Here is a 20,418-nt window from a genome sequence, read left to right as displayed (position 1 = left end):
TTTTAGTTTTTAGTTTAGTTTAGTTTAGTTTAGTTTAGTTTAGTTTAGTTTAGTTTAGTTTAGTTTAGTTTAGTTTAGTTTAGTTTAGTTTAGTTTAGTTTAGTTTAGTTTAGTTTAGTTTAGTTTAGTTTAGTTTAGTTTAGTTTAGTTTAGTTTAGTTTAGTTTAGTTTAGTTTAGTTTAGTTTAGTTTAGTTTAGTTTAGCATAGTTTAGCCAGTCGGTCAGTCAGTCAGTCAGTACCAATTGTTGTAGCACTTAACATGAACTTACCCAACATAACCACAATCTCGAACCGCTCCCGCAGCATATCCTGCGCGGACAGGTTGTACAGCGGACTCTCCTTATCGATTTTATGCACGACGATCGTCGGCCAAATAAACATCAACCGATCGTCCCCGCCATCACAGCTGACCTCCATATTTTGCTGATAAAACGGCAAAATTTCTCCCTCTTTGGTAATCTACGCAAAAAAAACAAATAAGTAACGCCTCGTAACGCACCACCCCTTCAACAACCTACCCTCCTCCTAATGATCTGCGCCGTAACGTGCGCCTCAATGATGTGACTCTTGCGCATATCCCCGACCCGGAACATCAAACAGGGCACCCCGTCCCGGTGGCACACGACGGCGTTACGCGAAAACAGTAACGTCTGGGCGCGCTTCTTCGGCCGGGACAGCTTCGCAAACACAATGCCCACCATAAATGCCTGTATGAAGACGCCCGTGATGCTCTGCAGTGCCAGGATGAACACCGCTTCCGGACATTCCTCCGTCACGTAACGGTTGCCGTACCCGATGGTGTGTTGCGTCTCGAGCGAAAACAGAAACGCCGACGTGAAGCCGAAAATGTACGTTACGCACGGTTTGTAGTTATCGTCTGGGAATGAAACGAAAATCGCCCAAATTACCAATAAAGTTGCGTTACGCGCGTTACCAACTTACCGACGCCCCGCTGGTAGGCCGTTACGTCGCCGTGGCTGTACGAGATCAGGTACCAGATCGTGCCGAAGCCCAGCCAGGACAGGATGAAGCTGAGCGCAAACACCACCAGCGTCCAGCGCCACTGGATGTCGACCAGGGTGGTGAAAATGTCCTGCAATTTAAAGTAGTAAATTCTAGTACTTCAAAAGAGAGGTAAACAAACTAGGTAGGTACAATCCAAACTCGATTATCCGAAAGCCTCGGAAAAATTTCACTTCGGAAAATCGTTTTTTTTTACTTATATTTTTTATTGTAGAGCATGAACTACTCTTAGATGATTTAGAATTTTTAAATCCAAGATGGCGACAAAAATGGCGGTGGTAAAATATTGCAAAAATGCATTTTGTAATTTAATTGGCAATCAACTTTTCAATTATGCCTAAAATGGGATCTAAGAGCTCGAATTTGATGTTAAAAACAAGAAAATTAAAAAATAAGAACTTCGAATAAGCGAAGCTTCGGATAATCGAGCCAGGACTGTACTTAGAAACCTCTTCTTAAGCCGACTTTTTAAAACTATACATCAGTTTTGTAGTCTTTTAAAAGCGATTTTTAGATGGGCACTAGACCTACAAATAGCTTTGAAAAGATTGCAAAAATGTTGCGTCGTTCCAAAAACATTACAAAATACAAAACGTAACGCATCATGAAAAATGAAAAAAAAAATAAAAAAATGTATAGAAGTTAAGCATTTTATTTGTCGGTTTTATTTGTAGCTCCAAATCAAGACAATAATTTCGCAATCGTTTTGAATAAATTGAAAAATTTTCACACGAAAAACTAACTGCTTTAAAAGATTGAGAAAATTACGTGTTGAAAAAATAAAAAACGTAACAAAAAATAGCTGTATTTTGAACTGATTTTGTTATCTATTCGATGTTTTTGACATGACTTTAGTCATAATTTTAAAATTATAAAATACTATTATATTTTTGATAAATAAATTTTTTTAAATCAAAAATAATAAAAATACCAAAAAATTTTTTTTAAAAATTAAGTCTCGAATGCCATTTTTATTCATTAAGTTCAAACTCAGAAAAAAATGATCAAATGAAATTCAAATTACAGATAAACATCTTTTTACGCAAAGGCGAAACCTATAAATTAGAAACGTAACTTAACGCCTCGTGTAAAAAGAGGTTTCCACATTTTTCATCAATGAAATACGTTAAAATGACCAAATTACATTAATTGACCAAAATTGACCAAAATTGACCAAAATGACCAAAATAACAAAATTATCCAAAATGACAAAAATGACCAAAATGACCAAAATGACCAAAAAGACCCAAATGACGAAAATAACAAAATTTATCAAAATGATCCAAATGACAAAAATGACAAAATTGACCAAAATCACCAAATGACATAATTGACCATATTCACCAAAATGATCAAAATGACCAAAATGACAAAATTGACCAAAATTGACCAAAATGACCAAAATAACCCAAATGACCAAAATAACAAAATTTACCAAAATGACCCAAATTACCAAAATGACCAAAACGACCCAACTGACCAAAACACAAAATTTACCAAAATTACTCAAATGACCAAAATGACAAAATTTACCAAAATCACCAAAATGACCAAAATGACTAAAATGACCAAAATGACCAAAATGACCAAAATTACCAAAATGACCAAAATGATCAAAATGACCAAAATGATCAAAATGATCAAAATGACCAAAATGACCAAAATGACCAAAATGACCAAAATGATCAAAATGACCAAAATGACCAAAATGACCAAAATGACCAAAATGACCAAAATGACCAAAATGACCGAAATGACCGAAATGACCAAAATTATCAAAATGACCAAAATGACCAAAATGACCAAAAAGACCAAAATGACCAAAATTATCAAAATTATCAAAGTTATCAAAGTTATCAAAATTATCAAAATTATCTGTTGACGCAAATTCCAAGCGTTGGATGTGGTCCTGTGTCTGAGACGTTCGGTGAGTCAAAAAATACGCGTAGAGTTGAGGGACGACTTTATTCCGCTTTGCGTACAAAAGGCAGGTTGTGGACGGGTAAACTTTACTTATCTTGTTTCTGTTGTGTCTGTCCCGGTCAACCGTCTGGTCAGAAGTAATTGGTCTAGATTCTTGGAGTTCTGAGCAAGCTAAATCTCTAAACCGGGGAGACTGTACAAAACATTATGGCACATGTACTAATACATCTACAAACATACAACAAAAAGTACATGAATCTCAACTGTGATTGTGTCAGTGTTTATGCTTCTAAATCAACAGTGTCGTCCAAATGTTTTTCTATAAAATCGTCAATTTGTGCGTTAACATTATCAAAATTATCAAAAATTATCAAAATTATTCAAATTATCAAAATTATCAAAATTATCAAAATTATCAAAATTATCAAAATTATCAAAATTATCAAAATTATCAAAATTATCAAAATTATCAAAAATATCAAAATTATCAAAAATATAAAAATTACCTAAACTGATGAAAATGACCAAAATAACGTAACATTTAAGTGACCAAAGCGACCTGACAAAATAAAATGACCAAAATTAACAATTTTTTTTTAATTCAAACCAAAATGCGTAAAAGTGATCAAAATAAACCTTTTTTTCAATTTGACAAAATTAAAAAAAAAACAGAAAAAAATAAAAGTTTCATCAATTTAAATTATACATTTAAATAAGATCGTTTAAAAGTTTCAGAGAATGTAAGAATAACTTTGAAATAAAAACTACAAAAAATAAAAAATAAATAAAACATTCCATACTTTAAAATTCGCAAAGTAACCGCCGACAATAGGGGCAAGGGGGGCAGAATGGCCCATGGGGGCAGAATGGGCCACCCTTGGTTTTGGGTTTTAGAAAGGATTTAGACCAACCGTAAGGCAAGTGTCTTATAAAGGACGTCAAATAACATCACCATACCGAAAACGACGTTTGAATTCATTGTATTTTTCGAATTATGAGCAAAAATGTAAATTATTGACAAAACCACGCAAATGTTGTTTATTTCGAGGTTTTTAAATAAGCTTTCTGAAAAGTTGGATTGTTTGAAAAAGTTTGTACAATGCTTTTAATGTTACTAGATGTTACTACCAAGGCATGCAAACAACAACGGAACCTTCAAATCATTTAGAGGCTTGGTGGTGGAAGTGTTAAATTAAAATCCACTTGGGGGCAGAATGGACCACCCTTATTCTGCCTTATAAAAACAATCAAAAGTTATGAAATTTTGGTTAAATGGATTGTTTCACTCCTGGTAGCTTCACAAATAACGTTTAATGCAACATTAGTTGATTTTTTAGTTGTTTTGATGATTATTTGTAAAAATAGTGTCCTTTTTCAACATATTAACACTATTTTCAAAAATGTTTGTTTTGGTAAGTGACTATTTTTATGAAAGTGGTATAACTTCAGGGAAACTGTGTTAGAAAGGTCCCTTAAGTCATTTCTTATCTCCCTTCAACGTTGTATTAGACGAAATGGCTTGTTTTCTAAGGTGGCCCATTCTGCCCCGCAGGGTGGTCCATTCTGCCCCGCACCCTGGAAAAGTAGTCGAAAAAACTTTTTTTTTAAAGTGCACCAAAAATAGTTTTAATCTAAAAATTTTCATCAACCCAGTATACAACATTGAAGGGAACATCCCAAAGCATAAGCCTACTACACTGAATTCATAAATTTGTATGTTTTTCTATGGTTTTTTGCGCATTTTACTTAGGCGGGCCATTCTGCCCCCCCTGCCCCTACAAGTCGCATTCTCAACACCAGTCCGCAGTTTGTGTGCGCGTCGCCGCTTTTTCAAAATGTGCACCGTAGACAAAAACAGTGTGGTTCTGGATTTTTGTCAACTCCAAAACCAACCAAGCCCAAAGCTTGTAAAAAAACTTCTCGCAGACCTTCAAATAAACCAAGAAAACTTGCGAGCATTGCAATTATGCAATAGAAGAAGAATAGCCGTGCTGCAGTTCGCCGACTCAGCAATGGCCTCGTCCATCATCGACAAACCTCTGGTATATCAGGGTTGCAAAATCCCGATTTACCTGGACAACAACGCTACGGAAGTTCGTGTGCTTGACCTACCTCTAGGCATAAGCAATGATGACGTAGTCAAAGTGATGAGTAAATACGGCAAAATTTTAACCATCACCAACGACCGCTGGATTAACTTCTTCCCAGGGATCCCAAATGGAGTTCGGACCCTGCGGATGTTGCTGAAACAGCCAACGCCGAAATCAATCACTGTAAACAATGCTGTTGCAGCAGTGACAATTATAGGCAAAAAATCGCTTTGCAAACTCAAAGCAAAGAACAAAAAATGTGGGGATTCGAGTAAAAAGGTGAACCAAAAAAGCAGTACACCACCGACTGAACCTGAGCCAAGCAGCAGCAGCAGCAGAAAAAGCAACAACAGTAAACCAGACCAAAATGCAATGGAAACAAGTGAAATTGCCGAAGAATCTAACGATGGATTCGAGACCGTGCTTTCTAAGCACACTCGCAAATCCCGGAAGCGCTTACAAGCATATTTGGACGCGGATTACGACTTAAGAACAAAACGAAGAGAGATGGCTGAAGAAGAAACAACAGATGAAGAAGATGAATATGCCATACAAGCAAAATATTATTTAAATAAGTGTTATGAGTTAACGGTTAAATCCTCGAAGGAAGAGGACGAAGAAAAAAGTGAAGAACTTGATAATTTAAGATCCAAATTTGCCCGTAAATATTTGAAACTAAGACAGAAATCGTTAGAAAAAAGGCATGGTATCAATTATTGAAATATAGTCAGACAAGTGATCAAAAACTCTTCTACTATCCACCTTGAAGAGACGAATGCACAATGGTGTAAAATCTCTATAATAAATCAAAAAAAAAATACTTTAAAATTACAATAAAAAAACCAAAAATTAAAAAAAAATATTTTTTTTTTTAGACTAGATGGATTTTCAAACAATTTATTCAAAAATTAAAAGGTTTAAAATTTTTAAAGCTTGAAATTTTCAATTTTTGAAATATTATTATTTTGAAAACATGATCAGAAGTGACATAAGGTCTGGGGTGAGATTGGGTCATACAAACATGATGACGGAATGTTAATATTTTGAATTTTAAACTTTAGAAATTTTCTTAAATATTTAAACCTTTAAAGAATTGTATTTTTTAATTATATTTTTTAAATTTTGGATTTAATTGATTTTTTTTCCATTTTAATTTTTGAAGAATTTTGAATTCATTTCTTTTTAGTGTTGCTTTTTTGGAGTTTTCGAACCATAGAATTTTTTAAACAAATTTCATCGATCATCAATCAGTCATTTGTTGATAGTAGATCGCGAAAGTACGATCGAATGATCTCATTCAAAGTACTATTTGCATTTAAACATAATTCTCGGGTTTTTATTCACAGCAAAAAAAAGTTGAATTTTGGAATGTTGAAAATTTGGTTGATCACAAAAAAATGTGTAAAATTGTGAACCTGATGAAAATTTATCAGAAACTGATGAAAATTCATTACACATTTTTTAAACACAAAATCTGTCACCATTTCCTGTTGAATATTACCATCATTTTTTTTCTGTGTTTTTTAAACCAAAATTTGTTAGTTTTTTAACATTTACGTGTTTTTTTTTCTATTCTTTTCAGCAGTTATTTAAATAGCATTATGTGAAATAGTCCGACTTTAAACCTGGTTTTTTTATTATTTTGATTTATTTTATTTTTTTCAGAACAGGTCTCACACAGAAAAAAAAGTTGAATTTTGGAATTTTGAAAATTTGGTAGGTTGAATATTACCTCTTTTTTGAGTAATATTACATAAAAAATGTGTAAAAATGTGAACCTGATGAATATTCATCAAAAACTGATGAAAATTCATCATTTTCTGGGGTAAAATTAATCATTTTTTTGACACAAAATCTGTCACCATTTCCTGATGAATATTACCATCATTTTTTTCGGTGCACTTAGGTTTATTTAAACGCTTAAATTTTTTTTAAAGATTATTGATATTTTAACTGCAACATTTGTGTGATAAGTGGTCAATAAAAGTTTTCTATTCTTTGAAACGAATTTAACTCCTCAAAAATAAATGCTTCTATTAATTGGGTCCTAAAATGAAGCTTAGATTGCAGATATTATTGTTTACAGCGATAAAGCTTATTTTTCTGCGTACAATGACCCTTTGTACGACCGCAAACAGTTTAAAATTGATTTTTAAATCAATTTTGAAAAATAAACATCGCTGTCCTTCTTGACAGAGAAGGTTCCACTTGACAGCTCGTTCCAAGGAGACCATAGTTGATCCATCGTAAAAATGTTGTCTTGTCAACTTTTTTTTTGCATAAAAAAAAGTGATCAGTAATGGTTTATAAGCGTGTTTTTAATCGTAGCACAAAAAAATTACATAGGGCTTTAGGACCCTTTTATAGCTGATGATTATATAACATAAATGTTGTTGTTATTTTATCTTTTACAAAAACTTGTTGTCTGAAAAAAAACTTTGACATTCGACCTTTTGACAAATAGTAATTTCAGTTCAAAATTATATATGTTGGCATCGTTTTATATTTTTATCATTAGAAAAAAGGTAATTGGTCAGACTTTCCTCGATCAGGTTTTTTAATAATCTTAAATATTAATTTTTCTAACTCCACAAACAACTCACCTGCAAATACCGGCGCCTCCGTTTGGCCACATTTCCCTGGACCACATTGCAATCACCCTGCTTGAAGATAACTCGCTTACGGATTCTCCTCGACGAAAACCGAGTCTGACGGTATCTGCAAAGACAGGCAAGAAAAAGAAAAAAAAACTCAACATTTACAACTCCATCAAACACCCCTCGTCTTTTCAAATTCACCACGCGCTCCCCCTTTTGACAGCTCCACCACAAACTCCCCACTTGGATCGATAACGCTCGCTCCATCACAAGCAAACACACACACTCTCACGCCCATTCTAGTACCACAACTTTGAATGCTTTCTCTGTTCCCCCCTTTTTGCTCCGTATCGAGAGCTCCAGCAGCGTTGACAGGTGGCTGGGGCTAGAGCGAGAGAGGACGCATTGTTCGCGACTGCACTGAGAGTGCGCGCGCTCACTCTCCCTCTCTCGCTCTTGGTGGCCCCACCGTGTTCGCGGTTCCGTCGTGGTGTGAAGCTGGAAAAAACGGCAGCCCAACTCTGCTGGTGGACAACCAATACAGCCAAAAGGGCAACGAGTCGTGTCGCGAAAGCAGCAGCAACGCCAGCGCGAGAGCAAGAGAGCGTGTGTGTGTGGTGCAAGAAAATTTTGACAGCTGCTCTATTTTTTATTTATATGGGCAAGCAGTGGCAGAAAGTTTTCGCGAAAATTATCGTGTATTTACTGGCGGAATTGCACCCAGGTAATGACGATCGAGTGGGCCGTGACCGTGGCCAGCGGCAGATCGTGCGGGATCGCGTGCAAATCGCGTGAAAAGTGTCTCTTTTGCCAACTTCTTTTTTTCTTTCGTTCGTGTCGTCGTTCGTCATCGACGGGCCCCATTTTCGGTGCGCGAGCAAATTTTGCTGAGTGTCGGTCGAGGGATTTCGGAGGAAAAGAAGAGAGCGGAGAGTGTGTGCGAGGGGAGGGGGGGACTTTGAAAATCTCTGACATTTTGCAGTTTTTTCCTCTGCTGGAAAGAAAGGCAGAACTGCTGGCCCGAAGAATCGATTCTAAGCGAATGACCAGCCTGCTGTGGCGCATCGCACGCAGATGATTGCACCACGAAGAGACCAAGGGCGCTCCCCCCGGGGGCAAATTTTTGCATTTATCTTAAAACGTTCCAGAACTCCCCGAAAAAGGAGCAACAGCAGAGCGGCAGGCAGTAGGCCACGGCAAGAGTGCGCAGCCAGCAGTGTGTGAGAGGTTTCGAGTCCGAGCGGAAGAAAGTTGGAGAATGGTGGCGAATTTTGGTTCGGATGGAGTAGTAAAATCAAGTGTCTAGTATGTTTTGAGAAACAACATGAAGAATTAGGAGGTCTATACATTGGCATAGCATTGCATTTCAACGCAAATTTACGTGTTTTGCACAATATTTTAGACATCAGATTACTGATTTGTTTATATTAGAAAAGTCTCAATTAATATAAGTTGACTCGTAAGAATAAAATAAAGTGTCTACGAGCAACGGCGTTTGTTATAGTTAAACAAATTGAGAAAAAAGTGAAATCATTCAGGTTAAAAACAATTATATCGGTAATTTATTTTTTCAATTGGAAAATAGACGCAATTTAAGAGTTCGATTAAAGCAATTGCTACGTAGTTTGAGTGTTTTGTAACTAAATTTTAATAGTGAAATCCAGTCTCCCTATGAATATTTAAATATTTAAGGCGAATTTTTGAAAGCCAGATTTTATTTCTTTCAAACTTCATAGAAAAATTACTTCTAAATCAAGCCTATTTTAGACTTACCTTCAAACGCCGAAATCTCTGTGCTTAGTAAAGATTATAATGTTTTGTTAAGTACTTCAAAAGTTGTGCTAAACACTTTTGTTAGTCACAAGTCAGGAAGCACTAACAAGTTTTTTTCAGGCATTTTTTTTTTTCTCAATTTAGAATGTTATTGGAATGAAATTTCAAACGAAGAATAGATATTTAAGCGCTGGTGACACTGTAAAAAAAATACTTAAAATTAAACGGCCCAAATTTAAAAAAAATTACTATTTTTGACAAACCCATTGTTTTCGCTCCAGATTATAATGGTCTCAAGCATCTCCGCATCTTCTGAAAAATGAACTTATTAAAATAGTGTTTTCTTTTGGCTCCCGATGCGAGTTGAGTTAGGTAAAACTTTCTAAATAAGTCATGCCTGTCCCAAATTCTTGGAGCAAAATTTCAGAACCAACTTTCTGGTAGATAAAGTAAAAGTTTGATAATTTGAAAAAAAAATGGAGGCAACTACTTTAAATTAAGTTTTTTCAACATTAGATTCAATTGAAAAAAAAGATCTTTAAAAAAAAGTTGTTAAATTTCATGATCCTGCATTCGCATGCAACTTTGGATGAATAAATTATAAATAAGACAGTATTACTAACATGTTGTTAAAATCTTTCACCAAATTACAAAAAATTATACCTACAAAGTTACAAAATTTAAAAATTTAGTACATTCACAAGTTGAAGTATTTTAGCAAAACTATCATTAAACAATATATTTCGATTTGATGTGTATTCATATATTACAAACATTCAAATAAATATTTATAACAAAAACAAATAAGTAACAAATTTCTCATCAGGGTATTTCAAAAATTAAAAAAAAATTAAAGGATCTGGAATTTCTATATTTTTTTTACCTTTCCGAAAATTTAGAACATAAAACTAAATTGAACGAGGAATTTTCGTAACAAAAATGTTAAATTTGTTTTACTTTTATTTAACTGCTTTTTTTTAACTTTATATTCCATAATTATGGTCTATATTTTGGCAATGTTAATGTTCCTGTCCGTCTCTTGTTTTTTACGATCAAATAAATAATTTTATTAATATTCAGAAAAAAATTGCAAAAGAGACCATAAAAAATTTGTTGATAGGAAATAATTACCTAAACGATAAGGAAATAAATAAAAGGAATAAGCAAGTGTAATTAAGGGGTTACATACATGTAGAAAATCAAAAATTTAATATTTCAGAAAATTTAATAAATCCACTTAAAAGATGATTTTCAATCACTCTTGAAAGTTTCATGAAGATATTTCATGATTAAACTGAGTAAGAGACGGATTAAGTTCATAATTTTGCCATGCGCAAAGCGAACTGTCAAACTGTGTAAACGTTTTTCTCTAGACACTGAGTTGATTTACGGGTGCCACGATATCTCGAGATGGGATGGACCAAATTGGCTGAAATTTGGGGTGAAGACTCTCAAAACATATTTCGTGTGCATGACGAAGCCCGATTTTGAAATTTTGCTTTTTTAAAAAATACAAAAATCAAAAACTGACGATTTTTTATATGAAAAACAAAAAAATATTTTTATCTTTTTTTAGAATTAAGTTTTTGAAAATCGGCCTTCGTCATGCACACAGGACCGGTTCAACGAGTCTTCACCAAAATTTTGAGCCGATTTGGTCAAAGCAGTGTTGAGATATCGTGGCACCCGTTTTTTGAAACTGCTAACTTAAAATAGTTATATCTCGGCAAAGGTATATCCAAATGTCTTCATATTTATTTTGTTAAAAGATGAAAATATATATTTTAATGCCCTGCAAAAAGATTTTTTAAAAAATATAAATGTGTGCTCATACCAACCTTTATATTTTTTTACTATTTACATGTATGTAACCCCTTAAGCAATGTGGTAACCCAGGGTGGCCACCTCGGGAAAAAACCGGGAAAACCGGGAAAAACCCGGGAATTTATTCCACCGGGAGAAAACCGGGAAAAACTCGGGAATTCGACTGAAAAACCGGGAAAATATTTTAAGTTTAAATAAAATTCGATAAATTCCTCTAAATGACTTCAAAATTTACTTTTCTCTATTAGAATATTATTCTAGTTATTCTAAATGAAGAATTCGGGAAAATAATGTTTAAATTTGTGTAATAGACTCAAGCTACTAGGCTTTGGTTGTTTTTTTGTTGAGTATTCCATGATATATTTCTTTGGCGAGGGGGGAGAAGCAACTACGATTACCACTACACCACCGGACCCGGTTTAAAAAACAAATGTTTGATAAGCTGAAATTTTTCCTATCTAGTTCGCGTGTCAATAGAAAATTTACTCAGCGCTATGATTTTTGAAGTCTTATTTCAATAAGTATTGAATTTCACAAGCACAATAAACATTTTTTTTAATTTTTTTTATGTATTTCAATATCAACTTGAGGGTGCACAGCAGCCAAGGAAGTTGTTGTCTTTTTATTCCAAAATTGTCAAACTTACGGATTTAACCCTTCAACAATATGATTGTAAAAAGAGTCAAAATCTGCTTTATTTTTTTTGTAGACAGTAACTTTAGGGAATAATAACCGATAGTTCCCATAATTTCGAAGATACTAAATTTTGCGTACCGAAAATCGTGGTGCAAAAAGCTTATACTCGATTATCCGAAGGCCTCGGAAAAAAATAAAAAAATATAAATATTGAAATAAAAAGCCACAGTTTCAACACTTGCATGGAAAAAGTGTTTTAAAATGCATTTTACACTAGTTCAGTTGTTTTGCAATCATTAGTTTTCATAAAATGTAACATTTGACGAAAACAAAAATATAAGCGAAAAAAAAAATAATCAAAATCGAAAATTTTCAAAAATTCAAATGATTTTTAATCAACCCAAACATGCTAAAAATGATTCTGAACGCAGGTGAATGGATCTAAAATAGATTTCAGTTGATTCCACTTAAATTTTCATTATAATTTTGAAGTTTAAAAAAAAATTGCCCCCTGATTTTTCGGAACAATTTTGAAGGTGGGGGGGGGGGACAAAAAATTTAAATAAAATATGTACCAGCCTAAACTACTTTAAAATGATTTAAAATTATGAAATCCAAGATGGCGGCCAAAATGGCTGAAATGAAATATTGAAAATGCATTTTTAAATTTAATAGGCAATCAACCACTCAACAGTGACTAAAATTAAGTCGCAGAACTCGAATTAGATGGTAAAAGTAAGAAAATAAAAAATACTAACTGTTTTTTATTGTTCAAACCTTCGGATAATCGAGACGGACTGTTTACAATTTTTACTGTAAAACATTTGGTGGAATTTCAAAAATCTGTTTTTAGTAGTATTTTATTAGATGATTTTTGGCTTTCTCAGTCAAACAAATTTTTAAGGACAAATTGCTATGAAATTTTGTGTTTGTATTTTTAAATCAGATTTGAATACTTTTGTATAATTTTAAAATGTCGGAAATATTTGGTATTTAAGATATTTTTTATATTTATTTGGGAATCTTTCAACAATCTTTGCCTATCAAATTGTTTTTAAAATCCAGAACATTTTAAAAAATATCTTTTTTTTTAATTTATTTCAAAATTGTATTTTAAATTTTAAATAACATTTTCAGATATTTTGAAATTATTTTTAGAGTTTAACTGTATAATAGTCATTTCAATACAAACAGTCACTTTTTATTTTTATTCAAACACAAAAATTGAGTTTTTGTTGGGTTTTATTTAATTCTCATCTGAAAATTGCAGCACGGTCAATTGATTTTTCACCTTTCTGTGTTACTCAAAAATTTAAAAACATCCAAACATGATTATTTTTTTATGCAATAAATTTGGCTCATACAAAGGATGTATCGAGAATTATGTTTATGTTTGCGCGATCTGCCGATCTGCGATCCTTGCCGAAGATACTAAATCGATCAGCAAGAAATGTTTTAAGGTTCCGATTGTTTAAATATATGGCACTTTTTCTCTGGAAGAATCGTTCTTCTTGAATTTACAAAAGCTTTTTCAAAGAAAACTGAAGAGTATTTGCATAAATGATATTGTTTTTTGCAAATCTTTTCTACCCTTGCCCATACCCAACATTTTAAATGCTATTTCCTGTTTTCCTGTAATAATTTATGTAATTCTTAAATTTAATACAAAACGATTTTTTATTGATATAAAGCTAAGAAAAATTGTGGAGCATGGAGATGAAAAATCACAAGCATTATGGAAATTAAGGATTTGGACTAAAAACTTTAAAAAACGGCTTCTTACTTTTTGTACTCAATTTGAAAGCTTTCTTGAGAAATAAAAATATTGAACCAAATGTATACGTTGTGTATGCGTTCAAAAAGTATTTTGATACTAACGTCAGTCTATAAAAAAAAACACTGTAATTTGATTTAAAACTAAAAAACAAAAATTCCATCTGGCCTCGGGAGAAAACCGGGAAAAAACCGGGAAATTGAAAATCCAAATCTGGTGGCCACCCTGGGTAACCGGGCGATACGCATGCTGTGTGACTCTCGCTCGTACGCAAAAAGACCCGGCCTTTGAGGTTATGCAAAAATCACCCTTTTTTGTAGCTACAAAAAAACTTTTTCTTGGCATAACTTTAAAAGTACTTCACTAAACAGAGTAAAATTTAATAGGGTCTTAGGGGACCCCAAAACGAACAGAATAAGGCGGATCCGGCCAAAATCGGTTCAGCCAGTTCTGAGATAATCGTGTGGAAAAAAAAATCATGTCTACACACATCCCCACAGACATTTGTTCAGAATTTGATTCTGAGTCGATAGGTATACGTGAAGGTATATCTAGGAGTCGTATTTAAGAAGTTCATTTTTCGAGTGATTTTATAGCCTTGCCTCAGTGAGGTGAGGAAGGCAAAAACTCAAAAAACTTTGTTTTTCAAAAGCATTACATCTTGTTGTTTCAACCGATTTTAGCTCTCTTGAACAGCTATTTTTGGGGCTTTGAAGGAAAAATGGCCAGAGGATCTAAAAAATCCAGCCTAATATTTAAAAAGTTCGTGTGAAACTTTAAAAATTACAATTCTAGAGAGAATAATAGAAAATGTCAAATCGGCCAATTATTCTTTTTCAGTAATTTTAATTTTTTTATGCAAATGCCGAATAAATTGCAGTTTCTTTTTTTTATTTATTTTTTTCATAAAAAAAAATCTAAGTAAAATAAGATTATGCGTGGCATTTGGAAAATTTTGGAAATTTTTAATAATTTAGAAATTTTGGAAAATTAGGAAATTTTGGAAATATTTAAAATTTAGAAACTTGGAAATTTTGCAAATATAGAAAATTTTGGAAATTTGGAAATTTTGAAAATTTTTGAAGTTTTGAAAATTTAAGATTTATTTTATTGTTGGAACTTTTTATTAATTTTTGAAATTTTGAAATTTTCTAAAATATTAAAAAAAATTCACACAACTAAAGAAATTTAAAAATTTCAAATTTTAAAACATTTAAAATTTTCAAAATTTCCGCAATTTTTGTTATTTTCAAAATTATAGAATGTTTTTGATTGTTGGAAATTTTGTTTTTAATTTTTGTTAAAAATTTAAACGATTGGGAAAATTCTGGAAATTTTAAATGTTAACGAAGTTTTGAAAATTATAGGATTTTTTTAGATTTTGGAAATTTTGAAAATTCTGAAAAAAAAATCCAAAATTTTCAACAATTAAAGAAATTCTAAAATTTTCAATATTTCCAAAATTTTAGAATTTTTTTGATTGTTGGAAATTTTGATTTTTTTTTTTTAATTTTGAAAAGTTTTAAATTTTTAAAAATTTTGGAAATCTGGCATTTTAAAAATTATGCAAATCTTGGAAATTTAAAAATTTTGAAAATTTTGTAAATTCTGAAAATTTTGAAAATTTTAAAAATTCAGAAATTTTGAAAGTTTTCGAAATTATAAAAAATAATCACGATAAATATTTCTGGGAAATGGTTTTCTGGGGAACGTGACACAATCATTTTGGAACCACTGATCGGAATAAAACAGCGAATTTAGGATTTTTTTCCCATAATTTGCAAATTTTTGATAGCAAAAATGTATATTGCGTTTGTTGATACTTTTTGCTTCCAAATTTTGCAGGTTGAGTTTGTTATTAGCGTTGTTTTTTTTTTTTTTAAATTTACCTCCCTTCCTCTAGACCTTGATCAGATTTGATAGACAAAAATATTAAATCAAAATTTGTACCAGGCTAAATTGGGTCCTAAAATGAAGCTTAGATTGCTGATATTATTGTTTACAGCGATAAAGCTTATTTTTCTGAGTAAAATGACCCCTTGTACGACCACAAAGAGTTTAAAATGGATTTTTAAATCAATTTGGAAAAATTAACCTCGCGGTCCTTCTTGACATAAAAGTTCCTACATGACAGCTCGTTCCAAGGGGACCATAGTTGATCCATCGAAAAAATGTTGTCTAGTCAATTTTTTTTTTGCATTAAAATGAAATAAAGTGATCAGAATTGGTCTTGAATCGTGTTTTTTACCGTTGTACATAAAAATTTAAATAGGGCTTTAGTACCCAATTTATCAATTTTGAGGTGGACATTGTCAAGGTGAGAAATTTTTAAATTTGTACATTTTTTTATGTGGGACAAACACACTTTCCGTGAATTTTCAAATTCCTTGAACAAAAATGTACCTTTTGTTATGTTTTGCGGAACTTCAAACAAAACTAACGCAACTTGAACCCACCAATCGCTACCACCCCCTGCTCGGGACCGGGTGGAAAAAGCGTTCCGCAAGTATAGGAGAAAGGAAAAACCATACAGACACACACACGCACACAAACACAGACGACCGCACTGGCTGGCTGGCTGGCAGGCTGGCCCTAGCTCATGACACGGCCAAGGAGCAGCAGCGCAAACCCGTGAGCACAGAGAGCCACAGTCAGTCCGTTCGTGGCCCCCGTAGTTTGTGTGTCGTCGTCGTCGTCGTGGTGGTTTCGATCCACCAGATCCAGCCAGAGGAAAATCAACCCCCCAACGATTGGAAGGGAGAAAAAAAAACTAGGATTCCTCCTTGCGTGCGATTCAACGCTGGCCATGACTTGAAGCGAGCAGATTCTGGAAGGTTGGAAGCAGTAGCAGTAGGCTGGTCAATCGAAGTCCCCTGCACACTGGTGGAGGGCGCCCTCTTCCGTGTGTGTGTTCTCTTTTCGGCCTACTGCGATCGGGGCTCTCCGGGTGTCCACACCGTGACTCGCTGCGGATTTTTTCGGTCAAGTGTGCAGAAGAAGAAGAAGGAAGAAAAAAGAGAGTTTGGAGGAATCTGAACGGAAGCTAAGTTAATTAGGCCTTGCATGAAAGCTTGCAAGCAAAGCGCAACCAAGCTGCTTGACCGGGGGTGAGAACCTTACGGGAAATTGTCCAGAAGTTGGGTAATCGGGAAAACTGCTGCTGCAGTGCGGGGTTCGGGAAAAATTTCACAAGAAAGAAAAACCCCGAGACCGACGACCATTCATTAGGCAAAGAGTGTGAGTGTGCGTTTCTCGGTGACATGGAAAATTAACATCAATAAAGGCAGGCAGTCATCGTCACCAGAGAGAGGGAGAGAAGAATCCACGGGCGAGAAAAATCGAGCGAAGTCAGCGCCAACTTTGCGTGTGTTTGTGTGCGAAGGGGGGTAAAAAAAGGGAAAAAGGGAAGAATTTGACGGCGAGTCACGGTGAGAGCGGAGAGCGAGCCCGCGATCGCAGTAGGCGACGGGCGAAAAAGGGAAAATTTTCCTCCAGAGAGAGAGAGCGCAGTTTCCCGTACGGGAAACGCGGAGGAGAGAACTTTTCCCAGAAGCGAACAGAGAAAAAAAATCTCGAAAAAATAGGGAAAATTTTGTTGTTTTTCTTTGGGCAGAGGAAAACAAAACGGCGAGCGCTCGCTCGCGAGCTTCGGCGATCGATTCTGGAAGAGGGCCGAGCAGCAAAATCTAATTATGTGTATTTTTGTATTATTTTTAGAAATTCACCCACCACGATTTCCCGTTTGGTGTTGAAGAATTTTAGGTGTTTTCCTTGCGCGATTCACGAGAGCAACGAGGTTACAAGTGTGTGCGTCGCGAGTGTGAGGCAAATCAGTGTGGAGCGCACGCTGGAGCAACAGAGGAAGAGCCCCACCACTCGTTTGCGAGAGCCGTGTACAATCACACTCAACTAGTGTAGTGATTAGGGAGAGAGATTTTCCTTTAGAAGAAGAAAAAAATCCTAAAACAAAATTCAAGCGAAAAGTGAGAGAGCGCCAGCTCCAGGAGCAATAGAGAGAGCAATACCAAGAAGCAGAGTGGTGCAAGTGTGAGCGAGCGCGCTCGCCAGTGCATACTATCCTAGTAGGCTCGCTGCGATAAGAACCAACGCGTGGGAGTGTGCGAGTCAATCCAACCGCGAGAGAGCAAAGAGAGCGCGAGCGCTCTCACTCTCCTTTTTTGAAGATTTTGGGGCGAAAGGACGATTCGCTGGATTTGCTCCACGAAGAAGAACAACAGGATTATCGATAGCAGCAACCTGGGAGCAGAACCCCACACACACGTTCACAAACTAATCGACCAGGTGAGTCAAACAAGGATTCCGCGACGCTCCGCAAGGTTCTTCCGCGCGCTGACAACCGTGTTGTTGTTGTTGTTGTTGTTGCGACGACGCAACACATGGTCATTCCGTGGCCAGCCGCCACACATTGTTGGGCATTAATTTGATTAAAAGGACGACTACGGACAAGCTTAGCGTGTCACTGTGGTTGTTGGTTGCGAAACATCAGAATATGTATGTGAGAGGGAGAGGGTGCGTTACACAAACAAAAAAGTAGGCTGTGCGAGAGAGTGCTGGTGAAAAGTAGGGTTTTAAATTTTGCGTAGAATTAAGGCTGAAGGTTAGAAAAAAAGAGCGAAAACATTCATTCGCAACATGAAAAAAAAATCTTGAACAAAAAAACAAGTAGTTTTCTATTTAATTGAACATGAATACCACTTAAAAGCAAGTTTTCAAAGAATTTCTTCGAATTCTTGCAGAGGTCCTATTGGCGTTCTCTGATTTAAACTTTCAGCATTTCTAGAGTTTTTTTTAAAGGTCCTATAAGCTATTGTGTTTCATATGATTATCGGACCTTTTAAAAAAAACTCCAGATTTTTATTTGTATTGAACTTTGAAATCAGAAAGACGACTCGCAATTTTTACTGAATACAGGGATACAGTCGACTCTCCGGCTGTCGATCTTCTCAATATCAATGTTGCTCCAGCTGTCAATAATTTTTTCAGTCTCTTCAAGTAGCATGCTTTGATTTTTCATGTGAACAATTGCTCATACAAAAAAAAATGTATGGAGCGAGGACAATCGCCAACCCCCAAACAATAAATAAACAAACATTTAAAAAGAACCTACTCAGAACGGATAAGTAGCTATAACTCTTGAAAAAAAAAGATGATGATTTAGTTATTTCGTTTTTTGAAAACTCCAAACATGTCATAAAGACACAAAAATTAACAAAAATAAAATAATTAATTTGAAGAATTTCAAAACCTTTTTGAAGGTCATCTAGGGACCATCCGTAAACTACGAGTCCACGTGGTTTAAAGATAACTAGAGTGTCAGAAAAAATTTCGTTAAAAGCTATGCTATGTTCTACAAAGTTGTAGAGCATTGAATTTCCTATGAGAATCTCACCGTAAGAAAGTCGTGTTTTTCATACATTTTTTAGATTTTTTTCCAAACAAACTTCACCTTCGAGAATCAATGGAGCTCGAGGAACAATATTCAGCTTATGGAGAGAGGTTTTAAAAAAGTCCCATATTCTAGGCACCCTAAATGGGTATCAGACGAATGAAAATATTGTGTGCATTTTCTATTTATAAGGATTTTTTTGGGTAAAATACTCAGATTTTCTAAAAAAAGTACTTTTTACACAAAAACACTTACTGAGTTTTTTTTTAAAAGGTCCTATAAACATATGAAACTCAAAAACTTATACACAGCAAAAAAAAAGTGTAAATTTGGAAGGTGTAATTTTAGAAGGTTGAATATTACCTCTTTAATGATGTAATTTTACCTCAATTTAGACTGAAAATGCGACATTACTCCAGAATAGTGGTAAAATGACACATTTTCAAAGTTAAAATAACACATTTTTTCGGACATAAAAGATGTATCCCTTTCCAGATGTAATATTACCGTGATTTTTTTTCTGTGTAGGATCCTTCCAAAAAATAACTCTAGACTTGAACTAATTTTCGAAATTATATTTCGCTTCGTTTGATACCCATATTGCTAATCATGAAGATTTGAGCATTTGAAAAAAAAAAATACGGTATTCTGTTAATATTTGAGATTTTTTCAATAAAATACACAGCTAAAAAAGTAGTAATCTAGCTGCGTGTAAAAGGCCTGGGTGTAAAATAAATATTGCATTATTTTATGCAATTTTATGTGATTTTACACCCTGAAATATGTAGCCCATCAGTATGGGAAACCTACTTGACCGAATTGTCAAGCTCATATATGCGTTTAACCTTACAGCTTTACAACGGTCTGATGGCCGAGTGGGCTAAGGAGCCAGGCCTTAATATTGGTGCTGGGTTTGAATCCCGTCGGTTGCAACTTTTTTTTGTGTTTGTGAAAAATGTACATGCAGTGTGTAATATTAAGTGTTTATATTGACGAAGGTGATGTGCATGCTTTTGCCCAAGAAAGTATGCCTACATCTCGATCAGGGCTCAGAGATATATTTATTGAAAAATGAGGAAACTAAGATCCACAAAAGACGTAGAATTTGATTGTGAACAACACAGAAAAAAAATTTAATTTTGGAAGGTTGAAATTTTGGTTGGTTTCATCTTTTATGATAAATTTTACTTTAAAAATGTGTAAATATGTGAACCTGATGAAAATTCATCAGAAACTAATGAATATTCACCAATTCCTGATGTAATATTACACTTTTTTTTAACACAAAATCTGTCACCATTCCCTGATGAATATTACCATCATTTTTTTCTGTGAATTGTTCATTTGACACCAAAGCTCTGAAATGCTTT

The 20,418-nt window shown here is 34.3% G+C and overlaps 2 protein-coding genes across 6 annotated transcripts in view; one reads left to right on the top strand and one right to left on the bottom strand.

Moving 5' to 3' along the window:
- LOC120417667 (G protein-activated inward rectifier potassium channel 3-like) overlaps positions 1-20,418 on the bottom strand; it is a 241,409-nt gene that overhangs the window by 25,131 nt on the left and 195,860 nt on the right. For all 4 annotated transcript variants that reach the window (XM_039579791.2, XM_039579794.2, XM_039579793.2 and 1 more), the window contains 4 exons: positions 7,641-7,755; positions 944-1,094; positions 520-878; positions 271-460 (listed from right to left, as the gene is read on the bottom strand). In XM_039579791.2, coding sequence (XP_039435725.1) covers positions 271-460; positions 520-878; positions 944-1,094; positions 7,641-7,755 — 815 coding nt within the window. The remainder of the gene's footprint in view (positions 1-270; positions 461-519; positions 879-943; positions 1,095-7,640; positions 7,756-20,418) is intronic.
- LOC120417668 (serine/threonine-protein phosphatase 2B catalytic subunit 2-like) overlaps positions 8,213-20,418 on the top strand; it is a 162,356-nt gene continuing 150,150 nt past the window's right edge. Inside the window, exons 1-2 of one of the 2 annotated variants that reach the window (XM_039579796.2) lie at positions 8,213-8,358; positions 17,359-17,943. The gene's annotated coding sequence lies outside the window, so the exon portion shown is untranslated. Of the gene's footprint in view, positions 8,359-16,224; positions 16,476-17,358; positions 17,944-20,418 lie in introns of those variants that run through there. The other variant, XM_052710502.1, reaches the window with a different exon arrangement.

This window comes from Culex pipiens, chromosome 3 (genome assembly GCF_016801865.2).
Source record: "Culex pipiens pallens isolate TS chromosome 3, TS_CPP_V2, whole genome shotgun sequence".
Classification (NCBI taxonomy): Eukaryota; Metazoa; Arthropoda; class Insecta; order Diptera; family Culicidae; genus Culex; species Culex pipiens.
The sequence above is the reverse complement of the archived record's forward strand: the minus strand, read 5'-3'. Positions and strand labels throughout refer to the sequence as shown.